Raw genomic sequence first — 25340 nt, 5'->3', positions numbered from 1 at the left:
TACAAAACCCTAGCTAAGGCCCTGCAACAAAATTGTTAGTAGTTTGGGTTGTTTCAAATGATAACCCCTTCCTGCAAGCACACGAGTTAGGTAAATTTTAAGAAAACCCAAAAAGACTTTGTGAAAAGGGGCCTTCAACAAAAACGTATTTGCCTCCAAAGCAAGCTGCACAAACCAGGTTAGCTAGATCTGCAAAGGTTAGCCAAAAATAAACCAGATCTGAAACCCTAAGTACAAAATCCGAAAACCCGAATCGAAAAACTTGAAAAAAAAAAAAAAAAATTTTTTTTTTTTGCAAAACAGAATGCACAGACGCTGTTATACCAGACACAGACGCGGCTCTGTGATTCGCAGACGTGATTTCAGAACACAGACGCCTTTTTATTCTTCAGACGCGATCAGAGGGTTCACAGACGCGATTCGGGATCACAGACGCGACTTTCGGAAACCTGCAAAAATAGAAAATGACAGAAACACAGACGCGATAAAAGATGTCACAGACGCCTCTGAAATACAAAAACGCGATCCGAACACTCGCAGACGCGAAAAAAAAAACCTAAAATGTCGTCGAAATCGTCCGATCTGCAACTTCAAAAATGCAAAATCTGCAACAAAATGTTAAATGCAAAAGGGACAAGAGTCCCACCGGGCGTGCCAAAATGTATATGGTGAAAATGGATAGCAATAAACAACAATATTGAAAGACTAAAATGGATTCAACCACCAAACCCTAGCCTAACAATGAACAAAGATCCACCATAACATATGAAGATAACCTAAGACAATGCAAAATAACTCAAAAAATCAAAAAGATTATACCATCACATGTCCACTAGGGTTTTTGATCTCCATTCTTCCTATCTCCATTGATCTTGTTTGATATGCTTGCTCTCAGATTTTTGTATGCACAAGAGCTCAACAAAGAACGGAATGTGGTTGCAAGTAGGATCGTAGTGTAGCCAAGTCCTCCAAAATTAATCATTAGGGTTCTGGTAATGAAGAAAGCATCTCCTTAAATAGAAGACACAATAGAAAATGGAGGGTTAAGATTGAGAGGTGTAAAAAGAGAGGTCGGCTAGGATTAGAGGGTAGGTATAAGAAATACCAAAATAATGAAAGGGGTAGGTAGTGTAGGAAATAAGAGATGAATGACATGTGTCATGTGTAGAAAAGGTTAATGAATTAATTAAATAAATAAAGATTTATTTAATTAATAGAAGAAGTAGGGCAATTAAATAAATAAAATATTTATTTAATTTAGGAAAGGGATAATTTAAATAAATAACTGTATTTATTTAAATGAGAAATAAGGCTAGAAGAGGATAAATGAATTAATTAAATAAATAAAGATTTATTTAATTAATAGAAGAATTAAGCTAAAGTAATTAAATAAATAAAATATTTATTTAATTAGACATGACAATTTTAGGTGTCTACAGGTAGTAATGATTCTAATTTATGCTCTAAGTTTCCCAATATTATGAATGCACAGTTTGAAATGTCAATGTTAGGTGAACTTTCATTCTTTTTGGGTTTACAAGTCAGTCAGGCTGATAAAGGAATCTTTATATCTCAAACAAAGTATGCTAAAGAAATGTTAAAAATATTCCAAATGGATGAGTGCAAACCTGTTAGCACTCCTATGGAAACAAGTTGCAAACTTAAGCAAGAAGTTGATCAGCCTAATGTGGATCATACAATGTACAGGTCCATGATTGGCGGTTTATTGTTCTTGACTACAACTAGACTTGATATTATGCATTTTGTATGCTTGGTTTCAAGGTTTCAATCTGCACCTAAACAATCTCATTTAAATGTTGTCAAAATAATTCTGAGGTATATTTCCGCTACACTTGATTTTGGTATGTGGTATCCTAGACACAATTGTTTCACCTTAATTACCTATACTAATGTTGATTGGGCAAGTTGTATAGATGACAAGAAAAACACTTTTGGTGGTGCATTCTTCCTAGGAGGCAGATTGGTATCTTGGCACAGCAAAAAGAAAGACTTTGTGTCCCTATCAACTACTGAGGCAGAATACATTGCAGTTGCTACTTGCTACACACAAGTACTTTGGATGGTGCAAACTTTGAAAGACATTAAAATTGATGTTCCTAAACCAATGTATATACTCTATGATAATACTAGTACCATCAATATTTCAAAGAATCGTGTTCAACCTTCTCGTACTAAGCACATTGATATTAGATACCATTTTCTTCGAGAAAAGGTTTTGGGAAATGATGTGATTCTGGATTATTTGGCCTCCAATGAACAAGTGGCTAACATTTTTACCAAGCCCTTACCCAAAGCAGTGTTTTAATCCTTCAGGGATAGACTTGGTGTCTTTCCTCTCAAATCTTGTCAGTGATTACTCCTAGTAATGGAGTCAGGGGGAGCTCTTCATGCTTACTTATACCCATGTTGAACATGTTTGGCATTTTGGGTTTTTGCATGGTGTTTTGTATGATGCATGACTGTACAATTGTACTTTTATGTACCATACATTATACTTTGATGCCCATCTTGGTTTTCTTACAACATCTTCCATGTTTCTTCTTTGGCATTGTTGTCAAAAGGGGGAGATGATTCAGTGTTTTGGAATTGGTGATTAGTCAATGATTCAAATTCAATGTTTTGGCATTGGTGATTAGTCAGTGATTCAATTCTTTTGTTTGGCATTGGTGATTTGGTGAAATGACATATCTACAGCAGATTATAGTTTGTTTTTGTATGCTTGTTGTGAAATGCAGTCATTATGTTGCATATAGTGAGTAGTGGACAGTGGTTATGCAGATATGTGATTCATTACAGTTGTCGAGCAGTACATTGATTTTGATTCCAACATTCTTGATAGTGACTGTGACATTTTGGATGCAATTTGATACGTTCATACTTTCTGAGCATTTTGATTTTATTCTTTGTGGGCCTTATTGTGATCTATGTTTGGTGACAGTATAGATCGTATGGTTTCATGCTTAGTCTTTAAGATCCAAAGTTTGGGTTGACAATTTATGTGGTTTATGACAAGACATTTCATGTGCACAAGTCAGAGATATTTCCAAGACAAGTATATTGCTCTTTAGCTGATATATGGCTTTGATGTTTTATCTTATTGAGTTTGACATCAATGCCAAAGGGGGTTCTCTTTGGCATGTGTTAGCATTAATGTCAAAATCCCTAAGATAATCTTGCAATGGTTCTCTCCTTGGCATTTAGTGTGGTATATCAATCAGAGTTCATAATTCAGTTTTGCTAAGGTGAATATGTCTCCACCTTGGTGGTCTCATTTGTTTGCATTCTTTATACATGTAACACTATTCCTAGTGTATGGGCAAAGTGATGTCATGGTTCTTTTTTCTTACCTAGAAGACTTTTGTGACTAAATCAAAAGACCTAGGGCATAAACATTTGCTAAGGCATTGGAAATAAAAGAAAGGGAAATAAATTTGTTCTGAAGCTTACAAGGTTTAATGGCATATGACATGTCATAAAAGTAAAGTGTAATACCCGAAGTTCATTTCGAAGACACAATCATTTCTTTTGGAAAGAACTCTCGAGCTAGGGCATGACATGAATAGGTTCTAGGGTTTCTATTTTATTTCGAAAAAGGAACCAACTACTTTGAACGCTTATCAGAATCGAGGATTTTGACAATCTACAAAGAATGATTTGGTAGAAAAGAGAAGTTCATTCTTTGGTTAAACAAAAATGGTTTTAGGTGCTTTCATTACTTAATTTCTTGTTCTTAGTTTCTAAATTAAAAGAAGGGTTGTTTTGTCTAATGTATTTTAATGGTAGAATATCATTCTTGTTCTTATTATCTTTCATTGGTTCTATTAAAACTTTCGTTAACCCTAATCAGGTTTTGCAAGAACATGTTGTTGGGTGTTTTTTTTTTTCTTAAACCTGAGTCGAGTTCTATTTCTATAACCGTCGTTGAAGTTTGTTTTTTTCTGTTAAGGGGGTTAAGGTTTTAGTTTGCATATTTGGTTTATATCTCAAACCCTTGTTTTGGATTTGTTGATAAAAAAAATTTTGGTTAACTATCTTTGTTAAGGAATGGTTACATTGTAACCCTTGTTGAGTTTTTCAAATGCCTTAATGTTATGATTTTGCCTAAATGTGTTATACAGATTTCAAACCCTAGTTTGTTCAAAGCGTGGTAAATTTGTAGCGTTACCTGTATTTTTTTTATATGGAAAGCTTGTGGGTTTAGGGTTTTCTAATTGGAACCGAAGTTTGGGTTTGTATAGTTTTGTTTAGTGAAAAGTAAGTTTTTGTCAAACCCAAATGCATATGGTTAGCAAATAATAATGTTGTTCGGTTTTAGCATTATCCATTCTGTTATTTGTTAAGCATTGGCATTCTGTTATTTGAAAGACAGTTGTGTACAAATGGAAGTTTGCTTTTAGTTCAAAAACATTGGGCACTATATATGCTATATTGAAGGCATCCAATATATAGAGTTGATTAGAAAGAAAAATCTTTTCATTGTTGCATATACTCTGAAAAATTGTCAGAGATACAAAAGGCATCATTTCTCGGTTTGAATCTGTGCTTGAAAGCATTATTGAAGTTGTTTCATATCATTGTAAAAATACTGTGTATTATTGCGTATACAAATCATATACACTGTAGTATACTGTATTTGATTGTTTCTTCTGAAACTCTCAAGTGTTGTGAGTTCAGAAAATGTTGTGAAAAGAAACAGAGATTGTACTTTGTGTATTAATTCAAAGCAATGATTTAAATCTGATGTATAGCCTGTGAGGCATTTAAAAATCTACTAGTGAGATAGTATTGTCAGTGATGCATATCATTCAGCCAGTGAGGCATTGTAAACATAAAGATTTCATATTAAGCCAATGAGGCATTTACGAGTGGTTTTTATTCCCCGAGAAGGTTTTCCACTCATGAAATTCCTTGTGTCAACTTTCATGGTTGCATGATTCATTTGTCATATTTCATTTCGGTTGTTTGCTTCTATGGTTATTCAAGTAAATCAAAACAAGTTATTTGAGAAGTTTTAATTTAGAGCACATTGGTAGAGCACTGATTCACCCCCCTCTCAGTGTTCTTTGTACTCCAACAATCACATCCATGGCACATCAAGAAATTTATTACAGATTTAATGCCTTCCTTCAAGAGGACCCAACAATCCTCATTCATCGTGGAGTTCTTAATTCCAAGAAATATAGCCAAAAAAAGAACCTTCTATGTAACAAATTTGTTGTTCTTTGAAGTAGGAAAATGTATCCATGAACATTGCACGTAATAAAAAGATTGATATTTTACCTCCTATGGCTCTTATGCTATGTATTTCCTGAGTTTAAATTGCACTATGTGAGTTTTAATTTTTTTTTAACGCTTACTTCAAATTGATTAAACATCTTACCCCTCTTGTAGTTGTATGTTTTAGATATTTTAGCTCTTGACAGTATTCTAATATAAGTTGTGCGATCCATCGTGAGTAATGGATATTGTCTCATGCTCTAGAGGCAAGTTGGAACATATTAAGTTGTAGGATTACCATATTTCCTTTTCAATTGTTTTCCTTCTCCCTTTCCCTACTCCTAATTAGAGTAGGAGTAAACATTATTCTGATCTATGATAAGCTGGATCAATGACTGCATTCAAACTTAGAAAGGAGTCAACCTTCTTTGAAGGTCGACTAATCTCAAATTTAAAAAGGTCTCACATTTGAAAGATCATTCCCGTTATGTCTTTGAAATATTAAACTAGATTCAACAAAGATGCAATAAAGACCAGAGAAGATACACCTTAGAAAAGCTCAAAGTACGAAAAATGGCACTAAATAGCATTTCATTCCATTCTAGATGCACGACTAGAAATAAAATGAAGTATCAAATTCATTCTTGGGAATCCTTAATCTCATTCACTCCTGCTATTATTTAATTTGTAGTATAGTAATTCTAGTTATTTTTGTTTTCTTACTTTGTTGGGCGTGTTGAGAGACGAGAGGAGCTCAGGAGAGTTGACGAATATTGTAAATATGATGGTCAAGGTAATCGATAAGGTGCTTTTCAAGTTCGCCAAACATCCCATTGAACTGAATGATATGTTACAAGACTTTGAAAGAAGCACACTTGAATCTTGCAACAGTGAGCACCATATGTACATATTATTGTAACCATGTGAATGGGTTGATTGGGTAAACCATAGTAGCAAAACAGTGTACAGACAACAAATACTCTTCTATAACTCCAGTTTCATAATAATAAAGGTCAAAGACAGATTTATTATTCGATAATATAGAAGGAGAAGGAATTCTGCCCAGTCAGGGGATTGTTTTGGACATGGCAGTTTGATCATTGTTACAGCCCTGTCAATTGGGAGTCCTTGTGAAATGGGGCATCACCTCCATCCATAAAACGAGAAAATTGATTCTGTCTCATGTCAAGCAGCATTTTTGTTGGCACTCTTTCTTACAACCCAACCCCGTCCACTTCCTGGTTTGAAGATTTGGTTGAAGTCTTTGAGTGCTTGTGGTGGATTACCTTTATCTCTCCAGGTGTTTTGGCGAACAGCTCTATAGAAAGTCCAAGAGTTGCTGGGAATCCCCATTGCAACAGTATCTTCTGCAGGAAGACATTAAGCATAGACCGACAATCAGCTGCGATGCCTTAGACAAAGATAAACAACGGATGTTCTTGGATGTGGCTTACTTTTAAAATGAAGAAAAGATAAATTTGGCTATGGCTGTATGAGATGTTGGCAATATAGCATTATAAAAGACAATGAAAGATTGTTGGCATTTCCTAAAGATATTGAGAAGATTGTTGATGATTATGGATATAACTGATTAAGAATGTTTACTGTCTTGATATTATTATTTTGTTATTGATGTCAAGAAATTGATTTTCTAATTCAATATGATGTTGCCATATCTTGAGAAGTATGCTTTGAAGAATATAAAGATGTCAGTAAAAGGCACAGGAAAGATTATGATGAATAAGATATTCAATGGACAACTATTACCGAGTCAGACAATGATGAGATCATGATGTTTAGATTGTTTTGACATCATACATATGTTGTAAATTGTAAGGTTAATACTATACTATGTTATCAAGCAAAGAACCTAGTCGGTAAACCCTAAGGTTATCGCTATCAGTTAATGAAGGCGGAATGTCTACCGAGTGAAGTTTAGTATTTACCGAGTTGTTACCGAGTTGTAACCGAGCTATAACATAATGCATTAAATGTTTACATGCGTTATTTAATTAAAGAAGTTGATGAGCTGGAACTGATTAAATGATTGGTATGCCGTAAATATAGTTTGTTAATGAATCTATGGCAAAGGAAAGTCGGCATGAAGATCTACAACGCAGATTGAACCGCAACACCCTAACACAAGTTCCAAGAAATATATGCAAGTTCCTAGGCAGGGTAAAACGTTTTCAGATCGAAAGATACATTGAACCTGGACAAGATTGAAGATCTGATGGCTATGATTGATCATGGGAAATGTGATCAAGAAGATTAAGCGATTAGCTAATTGTTTATAAATAGGGAACTATTGATAAACAATGTATGCGAGCAAGTGTATGCACAGGGATGCTACATAGTGATTACCGAGCACAGAAGCTTGAAGACCTGTTTGAATAACGGAGTATAGAAGCCCAGCAGATGGACAAGATTAGTTCTATGTTTAGATTGTATTAAACAAATAAAAATCTGCTTGTTATTTTGTGAAAGTGACAGAAAATCTCTTAACCGAGTGGACTTAACAGTCTTATTTGTAAAACCCTCTAGCAAAGTGACATTCTATTGAGTGTTTGAAATCCTTTAACAAGGTCACTTCTAACAAGATGAAGGTCCTAACAGATCTAAGGGAAATCTTTTAACCGGATCACATCTAACAATGTGTTTGTAATCTTTAACAGGATTTGCTTTTAACCGAGCATACTCTAAAAGAACATATTTCTTAGTGGGTCCGAAATCCCCCAGTGGTTTTTTTCTATTTGGGTTTTCACGTTAAATCTAGTGTTATGAGGTTTATGACGTTTATATGCTTTTGAGTTTCTATTCAACAGTTTTGATTATATTACTAAAGTATGTGTTACCGAGGTTGAATCTTATGTTTTTATGGAAGATTAAGTTTGTATGATTCACCCCCCCCCCCTCATCTTGTTGGCTATTGGATCTGTACTTATATTAAGTATCAGAACTATCATGAGATGGATCGGAGTAGAGTGATCTGGATGTTCAAGAAATGCTTGTAAATGTCTTGTTAATTTAGAACAAGATAATTGCAAAACCATGCAGGAGTATCAGAGGGATTTGGTAAGGGATCTCGTTAATAGTCAATCACCTTCGCATTTAAAGCATCAAGAGAGATAATCAACACTCTGAAACAAGCACAGGTGAGCTCTCCTCTGTTTAATATTTTATTTTATCAGGTTTCTACATATACTTGCTTCCTGCCACAACTTTGTGTTTTTAAGTATTTCCATCCAAGAAATACCGTCTGTGCAAGTAAAAAGATTGATTTTACTGGTGTAGCATTGCCTTCATTAAAGTTCATGGAGCTTAAGGGGAATCTAAAATAGAAGTTTAGGTGGCCTCAAAATTCCTTTCTTGGATTAAAACTTATTAGTGGAGCATATGGACTCATCAAATCATTTGCCATACCGTCAAAAAACTGTGTCTGGTTTTGTGGGCTACTTTAAGAAGAGAACGCATCCCTCATGGCTTTCACTAAGAAAATTAGGATTTTTTTGGCTCGAGGATACAAAAGAAAATTATGGGCCAATGCCAATGTAAGAATTTTCTTTACTATTTGTTCCGGACCACATCCAATCTTACAATCTTTAGTGTTGCATGCTTTCTGTGTAACTGAACTATACTGAACTGAACTGAAAATTGTCCCATGCACGGGCTTCATTGCAGTTAAGAGTGCTGATTCACGGCAATAAATTACAAAGGTTTCCAACCTCAATAGGATGTTTCAAGCATTTGAAAAAGATAATTGCCTCTGAAACTCAAGTGACGAATCTGCCCCAAGAGTCTTCCAATTTCCGATCTCTTAAGCACCTGAGTTAACCAGCTGTATAGTGCTGTCTTCACTGCCAAACTGTTTTGGGAATTTAGTAAACATGCCGTATCGACTCAAGCCAATGGAGCAAAGTTAAAAGAGTTACTAGGTTCTTTCAAGCAGCTGTTAAAATCTTCAACATCTTAAAATTTGGGAATATGTCATGCTCTTGTTAACATTGGATTTGCTAGAAAACACAAAAAAGGTCAATCAAGTGAATTTGGTGGATGCCAGGAATCACAAGAGTTGCCTCATCAAATCCCAATTATGACATCTTTGAGAGAGCTGTATCTTCATTATACAGGTTTAAGGGATGGAACATTAATCAACGGGTAGATTGGAAGTGCTCAAGTTAGTGAGTCGTTTGTTGCAAAATTGTCTTGCTTGCAGTCTGCATATATGAAATTGTAAAACGTTGAAATAGTTACCCAACCCTGTGAATATCTGAGTCTGTTACAAGATTTATATGTAGTTTATATGTAGTCCAGTCAGAAGGGAAGCCTTACCTAAAATACATTTGAGAAAATGACTCTGCTTCACCATTTGGGGATTTATAGCTGCCCACTCACAGAATATCAGGTTCTTCATTTTGCAAATTTAAAGCAGATAAATTTAAAATTGAATCGCCTATGGATTCCCTCATTTTTGCAGCTGGAGCACCCACTCGTGAAAAAGATACATATATTTAAGTTACACTAGTAGTGTCAACAATATTAATACCGCGAGACACTAGTCCTAACCTTGAAAATCTTGTACTCGAGGAAAATAGCCGTCTAATAGTTATAGAAATATTGCCAACATCAGTGAAGACCATTTAAAATTAGTTATTGTGTGATGCTCAAGGAGATAAGGAGATTTGTGGTCTCATAAATCTTTGAAGTTTACCTTTTCATAAGTGCTGCAAATTAGATGAGCACCAAAGTTTTGAAGACTCGTCAAAGGAATTTAAATAGAAAGCTGTAACGAAATTCAGAAAATCAAAGGCCTAGAACATTTGACATCATTGGAGATTTTGACAGCAAATACCTCGTGGAAGTCACAAAACTTATGCAAAGTTTGGACCATATAGAGAAATTTAAATAGAAAGCTGTAACAAAGTTGAGAAATCAAAGGCCTGGAACATTTGACAGCATTGGAGATTTTGACAGTGAAGACCTCATGGAAGTCACAGAGCATATACAAAGTTTGGAGTATACAGAGAAATTGAAATCATTGAAACTGATAAAAGAGCACAATATCAAATCTTCAACCATGCATTCAAACTACAAAGGTGATCAAAACTGTTAATAATATTGATTATTTACTTTAATTAAAAAAAAAATTGAAATATATTTTGCAAATGTATTGCAGAAATGGCCGTACATAATGGTAAGAGGAAGGACAGTCAATAATGTGGAATCAATTATCAACTCTCTGGCTTTCCAAACCTTACGACAGTTTCACTTATTGAGGAATCAGAGAAAGTGGCAGATGTTCGAAGTCACAATCTAAACAACACCAATTGGCTAAAATGCATTTTGTTATAAAATTCCTTTATAACAACCACTGGCTATGAGCTAATAGACACAGACCAGATAACAACTGACAAAAATGCATGATTTTAAAGCAGGGAAGTGGATAATTGTAAGTGTATTTAAAAAAGTTCATGGCCTTGTGAACCAGCCCACAGTAGCCGTGGAAGCTTGCATATCTAGATCCAGTGAGATTTAAAAAGTGTGCTAATAATGGTGGGGGCCGAAGGAAATGTGTTATAGGAACTTACCCAGTTCTGGCACTTGTTTATCGCACTCAGTACCATATATTAGATTATGGTGGTTCGATTTGTAATATAAAAGTGACCCTAGTACCATGTATATCCATTCAGATCATGACACACTGCTCATTAAAATGGAGAAAATAGAAATTTCTACAAGTTCATGGACATCAGTATATCAGCGACAATATAACATGACGCTGTTAAAACAATGTTATCAATGTTATATGATCTCTGCAAAAAACTCTAGACCAACCATATTCCAAAAAGAAATTGTTTGTCTGCACTTCCCACACAACACTACAATATACGAGACTACAGCCAATGCACCTTAATTCTTTTGCAACTAACAACGATAACTGACTCACACCAACCACATTCCAAAGAAATAGTTTGTCTGCACTTAACCACAATAATACATTGTACCAGATCATGGCCAATGCATCTTTAACCTCTTTTTCCAACTGACAATAATAACCTACAATAATACCATGTAGAAAATATTGATGTTGACTTTGAGTTACGGTTTAAACAATGACATCAGAAACAAATTTGTTGCTGTTACTGTTCACTGCTACATAACTTATATCATTAGCTACAAATCTATATAGTTATATATTTATTGTTGCTATAATAGCTACGAAACCCGGGGACGCGTCCCCTACCTGAAAACCCCCGTCCCAGTCCCGGGGACGTTTCGGGGACTTGGGGACGGCCAGGGGACGTCCCCCCCCCGTCCCCAAATTGTCAAAATTTTGAGGGGATGTCCCCGAAACGGGGGGACGGCTTCCCTAGCTGTGGGGGACGTCCGTACGTCCCGGGGACGGCTGGGGACGGATTGGGGACGTCCCAGCCGTCCCGGGGACGGCCACACGTCCCCCACATCTAGGGCTAGGGAAAAATATTAAAATAAAAAATGTCGTATTTTCAATTTTTTTTAATGATGTTTTTTGCGTAATTGAGGGAGTGAAATATCTCATGAAGGGTTTTTTGCCAATAGAAAAATAACACCCGATGCCTATATAAAATAATAAAAGTATTTTTGGCCTCGCGGGGCGCTGCCCCTCGACCCCGCCCTGTATCGCGACAGGGAGCGCGCAAGGGGCGCTGCCCCTTGACCCCGCAAGGGGCAATGCCCCTTGACCCCAAGTTGGGGGCGCTGCCCCCAAACCCCCGTCAAAAAATATAGGGGGGAACTGCGCTGATGGAAGTAGTGAAAATTTAACCTCTGAGTCTGATTAGGCTCCATTATGTATTTTATTTCTTTAATATCTATTATGATATGCATATTGACAATGTGAATGAATTGAAATTCTGAATTATGAGTGCATATTGAGTATTGAGTCTATTGATAATGTTGTATGTTCGATGTTTGCATTCTAAAATGTTTTCATAGTATCATACACATGCTATATCCATGTTTTCATATGAATATAATGTATAGATGCATGCTTTATCCATGTTTTCATATGAACATTTAGAATTTTCCTATATATTTTAAATTTTCCCTATATTTTATACAGCCGTCCCCTTTGCCGTCCCCCCCGTCCCCAAATTTGGGAAAAAAATTTGCCGTCCCAGAAACTCGTCCCCCCGTCCCCCCGTCCCGGAAACTTGGGGTAACATGGTATAATAGTGACATTGCTGCCATGATCAATTTTATTATTGCCATACTGCTTTTAAGATATATTTATTGCTGCTTTTTAATCCTATCATGTTATATTGCTGTTATAATGATGTCATGATACATTTATCAGTCTTGTTTAAATATCATGAATGAATTCTTTAAAACATTAAAAAAACTTGTCTTGCTGTTCAGGAAGTATGGCTATCCCCGGGACAGTCAAGGGGCATCTCAGACATCCCCTGCCATCTTGGAGATGGCAAAATATCCCTGCCAGTTTCCTATTTCTGTAACAAGTTTCAGAAACATTACAAAGATTTGAAGACTATTGGACATGGCTAGGGGACATCCCCTGCCATTCCACCATACCCGAAAAACCATCAGGGATGGAGACAGCACTTTGAGGGCAATGGACGCATCCCCATGGAGGGAATATATTAAGTTCTTATTAAAAAGAATCCATCCAGAATAAATTCTAAAGGTTCAAAGTATTTCTACAATGTCATTTAGAGCATTCAGCTTGTTAAGAGTTTGAACTTAGGCTATATGGCCAAGCCCCCATGAAAACAAGAAACTGTGCAAGGAGAAACTTTTAAATTAGTGCGTTCAAGACACTTTACTGCTACTAATTAAAGCATACCATAACATAGCTAATGAAGACAATTCTACAAGAACAAAAGATTTGTCGCATACATAAATGTAACGTTCAGATAATTTCTGCATATATGAGTCATATTATAATTAATCTCGATTGCTATGTGGGGCTGTGACTGTTTGCTATAAGGGATTTGCCCTTGTGCCATTGTGACGTGGCATATAGAGCCTGAAGTAAATGGATCACTTAAAAGTTAAAAGCCATGGATAGGCAGGCTTGTTGCATTTAGTCAGTGTGCTAGTATCAATGAGTTGCTTAAAAAGCGACAAATTTTGTTATAAAGACAAATATTAACGAAAAAAATTAATATTGCTTGAATTATGAAAGAAATTATACATTTGTGTGAATCACTGGAAAGGATTAAACAAAATTACAATAATTAAACTGAGAACGGACAAATTGCTATTAAACATAATTGCAATATTTAAATTGAGAATTGTTAATTATAGTCTCAGTCGTAACACTCAGAAAAAATAAATCTATCTCCTTATTTTTTATCAGCGCACAGAAACTAAGTCTGTCATGTGCAATTTAATTAAGATTAAATTTCGTTAGTATTAACTAACAAAATTGCTATGCTATGTTAATGCATCGTTGAGTTTACTTAAGGAAATGATTGCCGGTGTAGAAGGATCGTGGCTCCACACAGGGGTCATGACCCTCTGTGGAACCACGTATGTTAATGCATCGTTGAGTTTACTTAAGGAAATGATTGCCGGTGTAGAAGGATCGTGGCTCCACACAGGGGTCACGACCCTCTGTGGAACCACGTGGTTCCACATAGGATCACGACCCCCTGTGGAGGCACGATCCAATGGAAGCAAACGATATATATACGCTACCCTCTCCATTGAATAAGATAATTTCGATAGGAGAAAACAATACAGTGATCGTTAGTAAAACATAATCATTTGTTTTCAACTGCAGAGGCAAATCGATAAGACTATTAAAATCGGTTTTACATTCCTTATATTCTACGCTAAAACCTTTAAACTAGTTGTGTCAGAATTCTGATTGCTCAGAAAATAATAACAGTCTATTTACATTTACATGGTATCAGAGCCTAACTACTTAAGATCCGAATAGACTAAAAGCGAAGTTTACATACCAAATCGAAGATTTCTAAAATGGCAAACACAATCAGATTCGAGGACAGACTCGAAGGAGCAGCAAATTTTGTGGCTTGGAAAGTCAGAATTATGATAGTATTAAAAGAGAACAAAGTAATCAAATTCATAAAAGAAGACGAGCCCGAACCTGCAGACGAACCTGAGAAAACCGTGTGGAATGAAGGAAATGATAAAGCTGTAAAAATCATGATAGATGCAGTAAGGGATCACATAATACCACTTATATTAAAATATGACAACGCTTATGAAATGTTCAAAACCCTTGAAAGGATGTATGAGATAAACAATCCAAGCAAAACCCTAGCTCTAAAAAGACAGTTGAACCACATAAGTATAAATAAAGGTGAAACAATAAACTCATACTTCATGAGGATAGGTTCACTTAGAGATCAACTGCAAAAACTTGATTATCATGTCGAGAAGCAAGAACTATCAATGATTACTCTAGATGGATTACCTGAATCCTGGGAATCATTCAAACAAGGCATAAATGCAAAGGATAAATTTATAGAATTTGATTGACTAAGGGATGGCTACCTCCTTGAAGAGTCAAGGCAAATGAAAGGGGGAAATCACAAAACTAAAGATGAGGGGCTCCACATTTTGAATACCAACTCCCGTAAGAAAGGCAAGAAGAGAAAATCCCATCATGGGAAAAGCTTTCATAAGAAAGACATGTCAAAAATCCAATGTCATAGATGTGATCAATACAGACACATGTCATTCAATTGTCCTGATAAAGTAAAACAGCAGGCATCATTCGCCAAAGTAGAGAGGAACACAGAACTTGAATCTAAGAAGTTTGTATTATATTCAGCACTATCAAGTCAAGCTTCAAACAAGTCTAACACTTGGGTGATAGACAGTGGATCGTCAAGACATGTCACCGGATTCAGAGAATTACTAGACTCAATAGAAGAGGGATCAAATGAAGAGGTAACAATAGGGGATGACTCTGCACATCCTGTAAAAGGTGTCGGAACATGTACAATCAGACTGTAGTTTGGAATCTCAATCCAACTCACTGGGGTACTATTTGTACCGGGCATCAAAAGGAACTTAGTCTCTATCTCTGCACTTGAGGATGACGGATATAGAGTCTCATTCATAGAAGGAAAGGTAATGGCATGGCCAAAAACATCCACCTTCAAAAGAGCACAAGTGATTGGTTACAGACAAGGACACCTATATGAATTGTGTAATGAGCCAAATCAAATCTTACTTCATGAAGTCATAGATCAAGCGGAAATTTGGCATAGAAGACTAGGGCACTTACATTTTCGTGCTCTGCCCTCTATGGAGAAATTAGTCACAGGACTACCTAAACTAAAGCCAATTCATTCAGATGTTTGTAAAGGATGTGCACTAGGGAAAAACACTAAAAGCTCTTTTCCCTGCAATTCTAGAAAAACTAAAGGACTGCAATTCTAGAAAAACTAAAGGAGTACTAGAACTAGTTCACTCTGACTTATGTGGGCCTATGTCTGAAACATCACTAGGAAACGCATTATACTATGTAATCTTTGTAGACGATTTTTCTAGAAAAACTTGGATTTATTTCCTTAAAAGTAAAGAATCTGAAGATATTCTTAGGAAATTTAAAGAGTTCAAATCTATTACAGAAAATCACTCTGGTAGGAAAATCAAAACTATTAGGACTGACAATGGTAGGGAATACACATCAGAAGTATTTAAAGAGTTTTGCAAAAATGTTGGGATTAAGAGGGAGTTCATTGTACCCTACAATTCTCAACAAAACGGGGTTGTTGAAAGAAAAAATAGAACAATAGTAGAAGCAACAAGGGCTATGTTGTTAGATCAAAACCTAGAAACTGCACTTTGGGGAGAAGCCACTAATACCGCTGTATACATTCAAAACAGATGTCCTCACTCTCATATTGGTGACAAAACTCCTGAAGAAGTCTTTACTGGAATTAAACCTGATATTAGCCATCTCAAAATATTTGGATGTCCTGTTTATATTCATGTACCTAAGGAGAAAAGAACTAAATTAGAACCTACTGGACAGAAAGGGATTTTTGTAGGATATAGTGAAACATCTAAAGCCTACCGAATATTCATCCCTGGTCAAAGACAAATAGAATTAAGCAAAGATATCATATTTGAGGAAGATATAGCTATTAACAGAACAAGGAGTTCCATCACACTGGAAATCCCAACTAATTCCATTAATTTGGAAGAAGATTCTCTTTCTGAAACTCAGAGGGACCATCCTGAGCATATCACCTTGGAACTTGAGAACACTACAACAGAGAATCCCAGGAAGAGACCACTATGGGCCATTAAAACAGTACAGGAAGCAGAATCCTTTGCAACACCTAGAGCAACAGTTAGAGAAAGCAAAAGACCTTCAAAGTTCTCTAGCTATGTTACTCTAATGACAGACCTGATAAATGCGAAACCTTCAAGTGCCCGAGAGGCTCTTAAACAACAAGTATGGAAGGATGCGATGATAGAAGAATATCAATCTATCTTAAAGAATGATGTGTGGAAAATTGTGCCTAGACCTAAAGAAAAATCAGTTGTATCTTCTAAATGGTTCTTTAAAATTAAGCATGCTGCTGATGGCAGTATAGAAAAACATAAGGCAAGATTTGTTGCTCGAGGGTTCTCACAGAAGGAAGGAATTGACTATGAAGAAACATTTGCACCTATTGCACGATACACTTCTGTCAGAACAATCCTGGCTATAGCAGCATCTAAAGGATGGAAAGTTCATCAAATGGATGTAAAAACTGCATTTTTGAATGGAACAATTGAAGAAGTATATCTAGAGCAACTTGAGGGATTTGAGGTAAATAATGCTAAAACACATGTATGCAAGTTAGAGAAAGCACTATATGGATTAAAACAAGCCCTAAAGCATGGTACGAAAGAATTGACAGTTACTTATTAGAGATAGGTTTGTCTAAAAACATTGCTGATCCAAGTCTGTATTTCAAAATAATCAAAGGTGAAATGTTGATACTCATATTATATGTAGATGACTTATTAATTACAAACGGAGATCATCTCATTGCAAAATGCAAACAGGAACTAGCTTCAGAGTTTGAGATGAAGGATTTAGGTCTACTCCATTATTTCCTTGGATTAGACGTATGGCAAAAACCAGATGGTATTTATCTAAATCAAGGTAAATACACCATTGACATTCTGAAGAGATTTGGAATGATGAATTGTAAGCCAATGTCATCTCCTATGGAAACAAACCTACATAAACTAAAAGAAGCTACTGCAAATTCCAAATTTGCAAATCCAACATTATACAGACAGATTATTGGATCATTAATGTACCTAGTCAATACCAGACCTGATATATGTTATGCAGTAAATGCACTCAACCAACACATGGTTGAACCCAAAGAAATACATTTGGTTGTAGTAAAGCATATATTGAGATATCTACAAGGTACCTTGGACTATGGACTGCATTATGAACACACTGCATTGAACCTACATGGATACTCTGATTCAGACTGGGCTGGAAGCGTGATAGACAGGAAGAGCACTTCAAGATGTTGTTTCAGCTTAGGGTCAGCTATGGTATCTTGGATCTGCAGAAAACAATCTTCCGTAGCTCAGAGCTCCACAAAGGCTGAATATATAGCTGCATCCATGGTAGCTAAGGAAGCCGTATGGTTGAGGAAATTGATAGTAGGACTGTTTGGTGAAAGTCTGAAGCCTACTATCATTCATTGTGCCAATCAGAGCTGCATTAAACTTTCAGTGAATCCAGTTTTTCATGATAGATCCAAGAACATTGAGATCCCATATCACTATGTAAGAGACATGACAGAGAGAAAGGTAATAAGATTGGAATATGTCAATATAGGAGATCAGACAGCTGACATTCTCACCAAACCCCTAGCAAGAGTGAAAATTGATCACTTCAGGAAGTATCTTGGTATGGTTAAAATGTAATTGATGTCTAAAATTTATGTAAACTTCTTGGTCATATATCTAAGTATATGAAGTATGTAACCTTTCCTTGTGTTCACTCCTAAAGGATGACAATTCTTTAGTTAATGAACACTTGTATTTTAACATTGTAAGGTGACGATCTTATAAATGTTTGAAAGATCATATAAACTGAAAATCAGAAAATTTGAATATCAATAATATGATAAGTTATAGTAGACATTATGTAAGCGGATTAATGTCAGTGCACATACTATAACAGGGATATCAAAGTGAGTATATCCCTAGTATCACAGACTGATACTTAAAATTGGATATCAAAGTGAGTATATCCTTAGTATCACAGACTGATACTTAAAATTGGATATCAAAGTGAGTATATCCTGAGTATCACGCGATGATACTTCACACCTAGGTGATGTAATTCTCATGAGATTAGTGGTGAGCTCAATTAAGTTTTAGGTCTATACTCCTAAGACTAAGAGGGAGTGTTAATTATAGTCTCAGTTGTAACACTCAGAAAAAATAAATCTATCTCCTTATTTTTATCAGCGCACAGAAACTAAGTCTGTCAAGTGCAATTTAATTAAGATTAAATTTAGTTAGTATTAACTAACAAAATTGCTATGCTATGTTAATGCATCGTTGAGTTTACTTAAGGAAATGATCGCCGGTGTAGAAGGATCGTGGCTCCACACAGGGGTCACGACCCTATGTGGAACCACGTGGTTCCACATAGGATTGCGACCCCCTATGGAGGCACGATCCAATGGAAGCAAACGATATATATACGCTACCGTGGTTCCACGTAGGATCGCGACCCCCTGTGGAGGCACGATCCAATGGAAGCAAATGATATATATACGCTACCCTCTCCGTTGAATAAGATAATTTCGATAGGAGAAAACAATACAGTGATCAGTAGTAAAACATAATCATTTGTTTTCAACTGCAGAGGCAAATCGATAAGACTATTAAAATCGGTTTTACATTCCTTATATTCTACGCTAAAACCCTTAAACTAGTTGTCTCAGAATTCTGATTGCTTAGAAAATAATAACAGTCTATTTACATTTACAAGAATGAAGAAATTGTTCCATTTAAATTACCAACCAAGACTTTACTACATTTAAAATAAGAACCAAAATTTTGCTACATTTCAATTGAGAATCATATCTTATGCATAGAAAGAGTTGAAATAACTGAATTTAAACATATTATTGATGATTCTACTGATGCAGAAGATGATATTTCGCAATAGTATTGATGTTTATGTTGTTAGTAACTCTAAATATCATTGTTGTTGGGTCCACTTCTCATTTTACTTTACTTCTCGTAAAAGCAAATGGTATTGAGTCGAAGTCTATATGCCATATGAGATATAAAGGAAGTGGACTTGGAAACAAGGTAAAATAGATGTTGCTCCACTTGAGCCTGGTTTTACACATGAAAGTGCCAGTTTGGATTATTCATTAAATGATGGCATGCATATATCTTCTGCGGAATCTGTAGTGTTTGTTTCATAGCAAGATCTTACACCAATTGCGTCTACCTATCAGAAGACGATTCAAGACCATTCATCTACAGCTAAGAGGCATCTAGGCACTTTGTCAATATCTCATCATTAATTTATGACACATCCTAGATTATCTTGTCAAGACAGAAACCATTCCAAACCTTATTACAGGTTTCAACACATCCGAACGGACTAAAAATTTAAAAAGTGTGATAAATGCTTGGCTATATGATCAATTATAGATTGGTTTATGATAGGCAATGGAATTCATTTGAGTAGATATTTAAGGCAGTCGTACAGATATCTATCATCAATAGTAATACCCCTTTGACCTTACCATTGATTATAATCCTTCCATCCAGATTGATTATTATATTCTTTCTTTGCATTTACATTGGACTTGTAATTTTTCAGACTACAGACTAACCTGGCTAATAGATGTTGGGATGATTGGTTCACAATCTTGGACGGTACCTACTAGACAGCATCCAGAAGCTTGTTTAGTTCAATTGCTTTTCTAGCTGCTTATATCAACCTTACGTGGTATCCCTTATTCATAATCTTGGACGATACCTACAAGACAGTATCCGAAAGCTTGTTTAGTTCAATTGCTTTTCTAGTTGATTATATCAACCTTAGATGGTATCCCTTGCGGTCTAGTGAGGGACTCTATGTTCAAGCCTATTCAAAATTTAATTTCAACCTCGTGCTCTTAAATATTAATACTAAAATGCTTTCAAGGAACCAGTCATCTTATATGTACAAACCTTGAGAAGAATACAATTTTTTATCAGTCTATCAACTCCCAAAACTGTTGCTATGATGCATCACTTAAAAAGGAATTAACATCTACTTCCAGAACTGTAATCTTAATTTTCGTGGTTGATATCTTGGAGAGGTAACCTCCATTGGCCTTCAACGCAGAGGTTTTAGAAACTCAAACAACTGACCTAGGTTTTTCTTTCTTATATATTACACTTCCACTTATCATCTGCATCTTCAGTCATTAAATCTATATGATTTAATATAATACCTTTGGATTTTTTCTGTAGTCTTTTCACATTTATAAAGATAAAAAAAAATCTAAAAATGTGTTTTCTTTTTAAAAAAGGAAAATTAGAAAAAAATTATCAGTAATATACTAATATATATTTTTATATATACACACAAATCAAGTTGCAATGGAGTCTTAACTCTGTTATCAACTAAAATTCTACAGAGAGAGGTGAAGAAAAACACAAATCTGATGGAGGAAAGCGTCTACTTCAGTATATTAGATAATCCTTGTGGGGGTCTTGAGACCAAGATACAGATCGAAAATCTTGAAGCGTAAAAAAGAGAGCAAAAGAACTACATGTCTTAACAGTAATCACAGAAAAGATGCTTCATCGATGAGCATCAGACATGTAGGATTTGCTTTGAAAAATATATGCATATAGCTCAAAATGAACTCAAATCCATCTTAGAATAAACAATAACTCAGCCTCCAACTCCATCACTGTTGCCTCCTCCAAGTTCTATATAGAAAAATTTTCAATCTCTCCATTCAGGACTAGTCTTACGTACCATACCTTTCATCATGGAAAGAGGCTTCAAGTTCAGAGAGTCATTAATAAGACCACATCACCTGTGGGTTGAGTGGCGACTGAGGGGTCATGCAATGCTGCCACTGCAATCCATCACTGTTGATTTCATTTACTACATTATTACATGCAGTGATTGCTTGTGGTGGTTGAATCGGATCCTCCTCCATCGAAGCCACATTATCTTCATCCATCATCATGTGGTCCTCATTCTCAGTGACGTTATCACAACCTGACTTCTGATCTAATGACAACTCCTGCACACATGTGGGAAATTGGGAAGGCGTCCATGGAACCACTGCAAGGCGATTATCTACGGGTTGGCTTGTTGATATCTTCATGTTTGATGCAGGATCAGATCGTCTTGCAAGACGAAATAGGTCAGGCAAGTTTCCCCTCCCTTGAATCTCCCATGCTGCTAGCAACAACACAGAAAAAATTAATATCTCCTACAATATAAACTATTTTTATATTGAGCTCTTTTACAACTAAAACAACCAACTCCACTACAGAATAGAAGATACCTACAAACCACTACAGTGTGTTTATCCTTTACCCCTTAGCAACAAATCCTGTTAACAAAAAAACTAAACATAAAAAGCATAACGATTAGTACCCTTATGGTTTGAAAAGCAATTCATGTTGAATTTGATTGGAAGATCAGGAGAGCCAGCTGCTGGAAGACCTGGAAAAATTGGTGGATTGATTGGCTTGTAGAGCACGAGTGCCTTTTCATCATTGGGAACATATGATAAAGGTTCTGTAGCCATTGCAGAAGGCTCGGCTGGCTGCTGCAATTCTGATATTTCCACGAAATTTGGCATTTCCGGTATTTGCATTAGTGTGTCATCACATGAAACCCCTAAAAATCCTCGCTCTCCACAAAACACTGGCAACTCCGGATTCTGTTATCCAATTTTTACCACATCAGATATATCTTTAAATTACATAATCAAACACGCTCCAATGGCTACCCATCAATAACATGCCCAGGGTCAGCCACTCTTGAAATATAGCAATGGCAATACATTGAAAAATTGCTAATTAACAGAAAAATTATCTCCGCTGGTGACAATTTTACCCTACTCAAGAAGCAAATTATTATATTTCTAAAATTGTTTTCTATAACTGTAAAAGGAGACATTTAAATATCAGTAACATTTCCAGAAAAGTTGGGCTCATAGCAACTGACCACCTGATCTTCCTTTCCTGCCAAATAACATCTTTTATACAGATAGAAGACAAAGCATATATACAGAATCACCAAATACAAATATTCTAATGATAGCAAGACATGTAATTGACCTTATACAAAAAAATGGGCATAACAAGCACACTCTGTGCATCGTGAAGATGTTAAAAATAAATTAAAAAATAGGCTAAAAACTAAAAAATCAAATCCAAACTTAAATATTTCGCAGGTAAATCTAATGTAATCCATAAATCAAGTAAACACAGAGCACATCAAATTTTGATAATTATTCCCTTCGCAACATGTTTCTCCTTCAAAGTTTGCAGCTTGGATGTAAAATTGTAAACAAACCAATCTCAGACAAAGAGATCACATGGAGGGGTCATTTCTGATTAGTTTTATAAGTGAAAATGAACTAAAGTACATTCCAGCCTCCCCTGAAGACAAATAACAGAGAGAGAAAAGTAACTCCCACGTACAAAAAAAAAGAGGTCCCAACTTCCACATGCAATTTCTGCACGACACCAGCATGCAACAAAATATGTATAGAAGCAACAAGAGTGTAGCAAAATGAGCCAGAATGAATAATAACTTTAGATTTTAATAACTAATCTTGGCCAATTAACTATTTGCATAACTTCTAAAGATTTGGGAAAGAGGGTCGACTCCATTTTCTACAGAGTATTAATTATTTCTGTGATCATTGACCAAATTTGTATATGACAAATGGAAACTGAAAAACATGTTTGCATGATTACAGAATTTAGAATTTAATATCGAAACAATTGACCAAAATTTCTAAACTAAGAGTATTGTGTTCCTTAAAACTGTCCCTGATCAGAAATTTTGCAGCATTATGAAGCACATTTCAGTTGCAATTTCTTCAGTTACGATTCACAGTTTGTACTATTTAAATATCCAACTTACGCCAGCAAACATCCTTTTTCAAGTATACCATTACCATAGAAAACTGAAATGAAAGTTAAATACTTTATTAATTGCAACCCTTAACAATGGAGCTTACGTACCCTAACTACTATAAACCCTAGCATCCTAGAGTTTTTCATCTAAATCTCGCAAATTTTCTTGATTTGTGAAACCCTAGGAATTCCAAACGAAAGCAAAAACCAGCATTGCCATTTCCTTGGTTTTTTTTCAAGTATATGATGTATTCTAAAAACAAATAAAAAGAAATGCAATTCCATAAATTTGAAGTAAAACATATCCAATGAAACCACCAAACAATCCCGCCATGAAATCTACCCTTGCTATAATCAAAACCCGAAATACTTACAAGCCGGAATCTTTTTGTAGACGCTAAGACATCGCCATAACTATATTCTGCTTCAATGTCAGCCGTCCCCTTCCTCTTCAGACGACCATTTAAGCTATTCGCCATTTTTACGCTCTGAATTCCCCTGCTTATGAAAATATGCGAAGAAAAAATCGTATCAAAAACTGCAAAAGAATAGCTGCAACTGGCCCGCCAAATCAAATGAACATAAAAATATAATCTGGGCAATGATTTTTACTCAGATTCGTACTTTACAAAATGTAATCGAAGAATTTTATTAAAAAATTCAAACCCTCTCAATCCTCCGCTCCACAAACCCTCGCGTATCTTGCTCTTGTTGCTAGTGTCAATTTTATAATATCAGAATATACATTCCCTCGCTACTTTCTCGAGATCCCTCTAGAACATCTTCATCGAACATACTACTATTGCTTTACATTTGTTAAGGAAAATAACTTCACTTTAGTGGAACCAATGAAACGCATACGAATAAAAGCATAAATAGACTAGGTTATTATCTATGTTTTGATGTTTATGTTATTCAAATGTGACATATCATTAGTATAAGATATCTTAAATAATCTATTTAAAGAAATGTTTTAGATATCAATTGGAGCTATCTTATTTTGTCTTATAAAATCATAAAAAAAAAAAATTAAAATTATATTTTTTAATTAAATTAATTATCTTCTATTAATTAGCCGATAAGCTTTAGTGTGGGCTTTTGAGCTTGGAAAATTGTTAACTCTCCTAATTTTTCTTTGTCGATCACATTTTCTGGTCAGCCAACCTGAAAACTTATCAACATAATAAACCCCCCTACATTTATTGCATTGTACTGGGTTTGGTTCTTGGTTTTTCGACTAATAAACATAAACATTACCGTTGTGTTCAATTTTCACCAAAGTTTTCATAAGGTTTTGTGCAAGATTATTAAATAGAGGCTCTTGAATTTCATGTGCAACCACACTTTTGAAAAGCTCTTGTCCAAAATGATAAATATAGTTTATTGGGTCTTTTAAGATATTTATTCTCTTTTGAGAAATGTATTTTGTTTAAATACTGCAATCTTAGAAGTTGCTTAAATTGAAATCTTGTTTGCAAAAGTTTTCAATAATTTCATCTAATGAAAGAATGGTTTTCCTCGTGGTTCCTTCAAATCCATACAACCTAGTCACTCTTTAGAATATGGATTAGTATCATCATTTTCATTTAACTAAAGTACAATTTTTTTAGTGTTCCTTTTCATGAACTATTCTTCAATGTAGAAGAATTAAAAATATAGAAAAAATACTTATTTTTGGAAAATTTTGAGTTTTCTTGCACAATTTTTTTATGGAGATTCTTCCAATCCCTTAAAATCTTGTTTAAAACCCTCTGCATCGATATGACTTTAATATGGATCTGATCTTTGAGTACGACATCTTACAGATAATGATGTTGTGGCATTATTATTTTTATAATAAATCATGTTGTCTATGCATGGAGTTTCAAGGGTAAAGGATTTTAGATTCCACTACTGATAATCATTTTCTAGATGCAATTCTACCAGTTATAGATCATACTTTAAATCTTTAGAATGATTTTGAA

At 35.3% G+C, this 25340-nt stretch overlaps 2 protein-coding genes across 2 annotated transcripts in view; one reads left to right on the top strand and one right to left on the bottom strand.

Annotated features, from left to right (window-relative positions):
* LOC131859776 (uncharacterized) overlaps positions 1 to 12763 on the top strand; it is a 43933-nt gene extending 31170 nt beyond the window's left edge. The window contains exon 2 of the mRNA XM_059213824.1: positions 12637 to 12763. Coding sequence (XP_059069807.1) covers positions 12637 to 12763 — 127 coding nt within the window. The remainder of the gene's footprint in view (positions 1 to 12636) is intronic.
* Positions 12764 to 20925: 8162 nt separating this feature from the next.
* On the bottom strand, positions 20926 to 24171 carry LOC131046326 (uncharacterized). The gene is made up of 4 exons (XM_057980044.2): positions 24001 to 24171; positions 23751 to 23874; positions 21881 to 22169; positions 20926 to 21679 (listed from the first exon to the last, which is right to left on the bottom strand). The coding sequence occupies exons 2-4, from the start codon at positions 23853 to 23855 to the stop codon at positions 21291 to 21293; spliced, it is 783 nt and encodes a 260-aa protein (XP_057836027.2). The 5' UTR covers positions 23856 to 23874; positions 24001 to 24171; the 3' UTR covers positions 20926 to 21290.
* Positions 24172 to 25340: the final 1169 nt, after the last annotated feature.

Source organism: Cryptomeria japonica, chromosome 2 (genome assembly GCF_030272615.1).
Source record: "Cryptomeria japonica chromosome 2, Sugi_1.0, whole genome shotgun sequence".
Classification (NCBI taxonomy): domain Eukaryota; kingdom Viridiplantae; phylum Streptophyta; class Pinopsida; order Cupressales; family Cupressaceae; genus Cryptomeria; species Cryptomeria japonica.
Note: the sequence above shows the minus strand (reverse complement) of the source record. Positions and strands in the feature narration are given on the sequence as shown.